Source organism: Castanea sativa, chromosome 2 (genome assembly GCF_040712315.1).
Source record: "Castanea sativa cultivar Marrone di Chiusa Pesio chromosome 2, ASM4071231v1".
Lineage (NCBI taxonomy): Eukaryota > Viridiplantae > Streptophyta > Magnoliopsida > Fagales > Fagaceae > Castanea > Castanea sativa.
Window position 1 is genome coordinate 39,551,099 of NC_134014.1, and position 7,332 is coordinate 39,558,430.

Genomic DNA, 7,332 nt, shown 5'->3' on the forward strand with positions numbered 1-7,332 from the left:
GGGTTTTGAAATGTTGTTGTGCTTGAGAGTTGAGACCCAAAATCACCCGACCGGCTCCGACCTGCTCAACTAATGACCCGCTCCACAGCGCTCGACCCGAACGTTCGATCGACCGTGAGTCTATTTTCTGTTCACCCAATTCAATCGGGTCGGTTACGGGTCAGATTTAAATCCAATCCGACCCGACCTAACCCGTGGATAGCCCTACTAGAGAAACCATATAAGAATTTTATTAAGCTATCACTCTTTTTTATTTTTATTTAGAAATTAGTGGGCTATCACTTTTTTGAAACCACAAGTCTTGCAAGTTCATTGTCCAGCGTGTTTGGTTTGACTTGTCCTTAGTGCAACAAAAGCTAGAATGTTAAAATTCATAACTACGCCTAACTCCTAAGCTATATATAGACCACAACTATAAAATATTTACTGACAATAATATAGTTCGGATGGGAATGTTGGCCCATCATGAATTTGGGGCATTTTCCACGGTGAATTGGTAATTAAATGAAGACAGCAAGACTAATTCTCACGACATGTGAATCTATATATAGAAATAGTTGATTTAAAGTGAATCGCCCTTCAATTCAAATACATATCTACACATTAAATTTTGGATCCACATGTCTAAGAAGAAGGCTACCAATCACATGCTTGCGACATCTTTTGCATCTCCCATCTACATATTTGCTTTCAATCTCAAACATCAATTAAAGCCAAATTGACCTTTTTGAGTCGATTTTGACTTTGTGCATTGTCGTACAATTATATGACATATGAACCATGCTGTGTCGAGAAAAAAATATCATTAAAAACGAGAACCATGCTATGTTGGGCAGTGGGTCGCTTTAACCTCAATTATTTGATATTTGATAGCACTCTAGGTCGGCTTTTGCGTTCGGAATAGTCTTATTCTAATTAATTTTGGCTAATTATTAATTCATACTTTTCAGTTTCACACTTAAAATGTTTCACATAATATTTACACTTTTATTTCAAATATCAAATTTTAAAAAATAATAATAATATAAAAGAATATACACATAATGTGAAAAAGTGAACATTATTTTTTTTATCTTCTAATAATTTGATAATTACAATAAAATAAAAAAAATTCAAACCCTTAACATATCTTTTAAAAAAAATATATATATTAATTGAGTTACAAGATTTTTAAAAAACATATACACCGTATAAAACCATCAGAGCCCTTGACTTTATCCATAAATGAAGCCGAATGAGCTTTAATCGAATGAGAGTCTAATAAAACTATAAATAACTCTCACAAATAGGTTTGACATTTTTCAACCAAATCGTCTTTAAAGCACGCTACATATGAGTCCAAATCACTAGCCATTATTTATTTCTAGTTCGTCGTAAAAGCCTAGCAGAGGCCGCAATAATTCCATTATTGGTATATATGCCGCATGTTCTAATTGGCCCTACAAACAAGTTGGCTACAAGCCTTCTATAATTAGGAATATATAAATCATTTCTCTCTCTTTTTTTTTTTTTTTAATCATATCTCTTTATCACATTTTTGTTTTATTTTATATTTCATTAATCACAATTTAAATTTTTTTTTTCTATTTTAAACAATGGTTTTTTATAAGATGATCATATTAACAGGTATCCTTAAGACATATTACCATTAATATCCATAAGCATTTGGTAAAAAACTATTTTAGAAAAGTTTTAATACCACTTTTATTAATAATATAAAAATATGTTGAAAAAAATTAATTGCTAAATATATTACAATTTATGATTAATTGAACAGAAAGTAAAACACAAAATGTAAAACATAAAAAATAAGATAGAAAATTTGTATCAATAATTATAAATAAGATAAAAGATTTGCATCGGATAATTATTAGTGCTACTGCATATGTTTCTATCATATGCATAAAGTTATACACTCAGTTTTGATAAACATGGTATTTTGTGGTACCAAAACCAACTCAGTTCCTTCCTTTCGACCATGAGTGACATATCAATATATTAAACTAACTGTCACTTGTGCAAAATCAATTGGAATTATTCATATCCAAATTGCATGAAACTCGACAGGCCGACAAAATATCCAACAGAAGACATGTGTCTCTTTTTTCCTTTTGTTTATTAAAAATCATTACGTGTGCACACACGTAAAGCGAATATATGATCATCAATTTTATTTCAAAGCAACTTTTCTACTTATTCTATGTACACATGTTATGTAAACATCACCCAAGAAAGCGAAGAAACAATTATTTTTTTTGATTAGCTAAAAAGAGGCAAGGAAAAAAGAAATAGGAAAATTACATAGCTTTCGCACTTTATAAGGTTCAAAAATAAAATAATTAATCCAATTGGGAATTCAAAGAGGGGTTGAAGAGTTCATATCATGATGATGGTGATGGAAAAATGATGATGAAAGTGATGATGAGTAAAGAGTTTTCCAGAAAAGTGCCTCTTTTCCCGGAAAGTCCCTCTCATAATTTTGTTGGTCCACGCCATTATGAATGATGTGTGGACTAGTATATAGGGAGTTCCCATCTCATCATCATTCATGCATTTGTCCGCACTAATCATGATAGCGTGCCTCTAACGTATACAAGGGGGAGAGAGAGAGAGAGAGAGAACTACTTTTCTTGGCCCCGGTATAATCTGGACCGTTGATTTTGACTTTTTGGGTAGCTCTCAAACCTAAGATTTCCGTTTCTTCCATTATTGTGTGATGGAATATCTGGCTTTTTAGGATGGAGATTTGGAATTTTAATCAAAAGCTATGGGGGTGGGATTTTTGGGGCCCATGACAAAAAAAAATAGTATGGTCTGACTTTCATATATATATTAAAAAAAAAAAAAATCCCATAATGAGATTTTGTGTGAAGAAATTTAAAATAAAAAAAAAATTAAGGAGGCCATTGGGACATCACGTGGGGTGTGACCCACCAGTCCCCTTAAAGGGTGAGCATCTCACGAGACCGTGACATAATCCTCTCTCTCTCTCTCTCTGTCTAGTTTTTTCTAGTCATGCAACTGAGTCATCCATTCCTTTCTTTCTCTACACGCCTATGACCACACATTTTTCTTAGACCAAAAACTCTCTCTCTCTCTCTCTCTAGCTAAACAACTGAATTATAGAGACAAATACACGTGAGCTAACCTCCTTTCCCACACCTATACCCTCCATTTACATTTTACTTAAACATAACCTCCAACTGATGGTTATCATTATCCATTCATTTCTTCGTTGCTAAGGCACTTAAAAAAATGCATGAATTTGCTAAGAGATTGCTAGCCAAGTGACATGCATGCCCCGCCCCTTTCCATAATGGTGTGACTAATTACTAATAATGCCACAGAAGCCTATTTGTATACAATAATGATTTATTAGATTTTTCCAAGAAAATCCAAAGGATTTTAATAGATAAAATAACTCCATTTTATTTATTTATTTATTTAAAACATAATAGAAAGTGTAATACAAAAAATACTACAAAACATTTCTATTTTGAATAGTCGTACTAAAGATCAATGTAAAATCATTCTCTTTATTGTCAAATCAAGTCATTTGTTGACAGTTAATCATCTCTTTGATTTCAAGTTAATAATTCTCAAAGTTCTGGAAGCAGAATAAGGATATTCCATATATAATCAACGGTATTGTTTTCTTGCAAGATGTGGTACCATATTCCAATATCCATCCTATGATCCAACTATATCCAAACTGATCAAATTCTTCAAAGGGGAAAAATTATCTGAACTTTGAAACAGAAATCAACAATAAATAATAGTTATACCTTCATAGATATAATGTTTTAACGATTTACAAGCATATATATAAAATTAAAAAAAGAAAAAGGTAATTGATCAGTAACTAGTAACTACTATTTTTTTTTTCTACAATTTAATTACATTAACCTTTCACTACAAGTCCTCAACCAACAAAAATATAGCGGTTATGGGGAACTTTGTTTTGTTTAATTTCTCCCCCAAATCCTAGCACATGCACTAACAAGCTGCAGAAGGATTTGTGAAGGGATTGTAAAAGTGAGGCTTAGGAGCCATTGAAAAGGGGCTCTTCGAAGCGTTTTCACCGACACCGCCAATTCTTTCACATGAGGGACACATGGTAAGAGTGGCCGCTGGCATATGCATATACAAGGGTTGGGCTAGTTTCAATGCTTTCAGTTCTTGTAGCTCTTTTTGTAGCCTTCTATTTTCATCAGTCAGTGTTTCACAGCACTTCTTCAGGAACTCACAGTCCACCTCAGTTTGCTTGAGCTTGGTCCTGCCAAATGAACAAGAACCCATTAATTTATTGTAACATTGAAAAAGTTTTAGTAGGGTTTATTCGTGACAGAGAATTTTTCGTACATGGGTGTTATGGTACTTTTTGTTAGAGATAATCATATATATGGTTATGGTTTTGCATAAGGTTGACAAAAGTTCTGTAGCTCAAATGGTAATATTTTTAACTGAGATCTCTCTCTGTTTTTATTGTAACTATCGAAATTTAGAAAGAAAGAAAGAAAATGATATATAGCTAGTACCTGGCCCTCCTGTTCTGGAACCAAACTTCAACCTGTCGAGGCCGTAAATTTAACTGCCTTGCTAAAGCTTGCTTTTGTTTCTGCTAATTCAAGAACAAAATATATTAGTCCTAATATAAAACCTAGAACGAATCAAACAATAGCTCTCAAAATAGAGAAGAAAAAGGGAGAGAGTTTGATGAATAATTACGGGGTTGAGAGTGCTATGTTGTTTGAAGCTTTCCTCCAAAAGAGCAGACTGTTCCTTGGTGAGCCTAAGCTTCTTTCTTGCATTAGGACCATCTTCATCTTCATCACTGATTCTTGAAGAGACTCTGTCTGCAGCCTCAACCTCTTCACTGCTAAGGTCTCTCTCCCTCTTGACCCTGCCACTAGAGAAGGATGAAACAGCGCTGTGAGGCGGCGAAGCTTGACGATACAAATCAATGGATTCCTCATAACCTTTGTTCACATCAATAATCTTTCTGGGGGCTACCTGGTGATAACTCTCACCAGAAAGACCCAACGTCAAAGATGGCTCAAAACTTGTGGGAGTGAAATTGGAACAGGCTTTATTCTTTGGTACCTTTGATGGAGAACTACTTTCTTGTGCTGAAGCTGTGAGACCTAACCCTAGTACAAGGCCTGTATTACAAACATCATTAAAATCCATCTGAGTGCCAAAGAATGAATGGGCTTAGAGAGATAGAATAGAAGACAATAATCTGTGTTATTGTGAAATGGGAATGGAGGAGATAATATGGTTGGAAGTTATGGAGCAAAGGGTTATAAGGAGGGGAAGAGAATGAATGAGACTTTTGTGGGGGCGTTTGGTGGGTGGGTGGGTGGCTATGATTATTAATCAAAGGTGAGAATGAGTAGAGAAACGAATCTGGCACTGGGAAAATAATGAAAGTCCTCCCATCTCTCTTGCATAGGTTGACCATTTGAACCCCACTACTGTTACCACCACTATATATAATAACAATTAAAATAAAAACATAGAAAATTCTTCTCTCTCTTGGAAAGTCCAGTCCAATCACATGTTGCCATGAATGACTTTTATTACCGCTTAAATATAGTCTACTGTGAATAATAGTCGACTGTGAATAATAGAAAATTAATAGTGCATTTGTGTAAAATTAATTGCTTATTGCTTACAGTCAACCACTTTAATAAATTATATCAAAAATGGTGGCAAATGGTAGGGTCCTAAGAGAACTTATTTTCTCTCTCATATGCTAGAATCCTACAGTTCAAATGGCAGTGGGAAACACATCAAGAGTATGATTCGCCCGCCCCTTTCGCCACCCATTAGCATACCAAATTTAACTATTACTACCACTTTCTTTTCCTATGCTTCCTTGTGTATAAAGTCACACTTTACATGTATCAATTATTAGTCCACTTTTGCCTTGTTTTACTCATGTCCAAGCAGCATTGATAGATATTATCCTTTTCTTTTTCTCTCTCCTTTCTTTTCTTTTCTTTTTTCCTTTTTTTTAAAATTTTTTTTTTATTTCACTCTTTCTTAATATTACAAATAATTGCCCATGTTTTTGCACTCATTCAAAGATTGCTTGAGAAATTGCCAAAAAAGAAAAATAAAAAAAGAAAAGAAAAGAAAAAAAGCCATGATTGGATATTCATGAGTTCCTTTTATAACAGACCACATGAACTGTCTCCCACTGATGTGCCTAATTCATTCATCAACTAGCTAGCTAGAGATGGGTACCATGTCACCTTGCTTACCAAGATTGCATTGTTTTATTAATTAGGACGGTGGGCCGTTTTTTCTTGCTTATTATGAATGCTGATATTAGGAAAGAGATGTGCACTATCACTAGCTAATTGTAAATATTGGTGGTTTTTGCTTCCTATGTGTGGTGTGTGAAAAGCAAAGAAAGCACAAGGGGAATAAAAAAGGAAAGTAGGTAGATAACACCATTGGAGTTTCAAAGAGTTATAATGGTGCCAGAATATGATTCATCAACAAGAATCCGGATCTTTGCTTAACTAGAAAGTAGATGTGGTGTGTTTGGGTCCTACTGCTCTGTACATGAACAATATTGCACTCCCAATAATGCTTTGTCGGCGATGCTGATGAGAAGTTAGGTCACCCATAAAACATGATAAAGCTAAAATATTGGCAGAGAAAATAACACAACCTCTCTCTATTGCTTATTAGGTTTAACTGTTAGCATTTGTAGGAAAGTAATTATTTAGCCAGGAATCGTACCGTAGGGATTAGAAAAGTATATATACATATATACTGTGCACGTTTGTTTCCACATGAAGCATTTATAAGCGATTTATAGTCTCAAACCTACCTGAAAATCTAAGGTAGCTGAAAACACTTATAGCCAAAATTATAATTTTTTAATGATGAGAATAATTATTTATCCTATCAACATATGAGTTTGATCTTTTATATATCGGTTTTTTGTTGTTGAAAGGTATGTATCATATTGCTTGAAATCGACCATGTGTTTGAGTCTTGGATTTATTAGAAAATTCAATCTCAACCATAAAATATATATACTATATATCTCTATTTCATTTGAAATTAAAAGATATATTGGCCTTGCATATTACTAATATTAGAAAGTGAAGGGGGAGCTTTGAGATTAAAGATCAACTTTTTTTTTTCTTTTTCTCTTTTAAATCTCAATTTATGGATAATCATAAAAAAAATGAAAGAATAAGAAATTACATATCGATCTATATATAGCCCAGGTTTCATTTATGTAAATATATAATAATGTAATAAAATGTACTCTATTTGTTCAAGTTCTTTAGATATGACAAGATTTAA

The 7,332-nt window shown here is 33.5% G+C and overlaps 1 protein-coding gene across 2 annotated transcripts; it reads right to left on the minus strand.

Moving 5' to 3' along the window:
• Positions 1-3,764: 3,764 nt before the first annotated feature.
• Positions 3,765-5,464, minus strand: LOC142626337 (homeobox-leucine zipper protein HAT22). Of its 2 annotated transcripts, none has more exons than XM_075800157.1 (3): positions 4,729-5,464; positions 4,539-4,618; positions 3,765-4,276 (listed from the first exon to the last, which is right to left on the minus strand). In XM_075800157.1, exons 1-3 carry the CDS (start codon positions 5,188-5,190, stop codon positions 3,997-3,999), a joined length of 822 nt encoding a protein of 273 aa, XP_075656272.1. In that variant the 5' UTR covers positions 5,191-5,464; the 3' UTR covers positions 3,765-3,996. The 2 variants fall into 2 exon arrangements, with proteins under 2 accessions (XP_075656272.1, XP_075656271.1); XM_075800156.1 differs by having other exon boundaries at positions 4,539-4,621; positions 4,729-5,338.
• Positions 5,465-7,332: the final 1,868 nt, after the last annotated feature.

Coding starts and splice junctions, on each gene's coding strand:
- LOC142626337 (XM_075800156.1), bottom strand. CDS start 5,190: ATGGATTTTAATGATGTTTGTAATACAGGCCTTGTACTAGGGTTAGGT. Junction 4,622..4,728: donor AACATAGCACTCTCAACCCC/GTAATTATTCAT, acceptor TTCTTGAATTAG/CAGAAACAAAAGCAAGCTTT. Junction 4,277..4,538: donor TTCCAGAACAGGAGGGCCAG/GTACTAGCTATA, acceptor TTCATTTGGCAG/GACCAAGCTCAAGCAAACTG.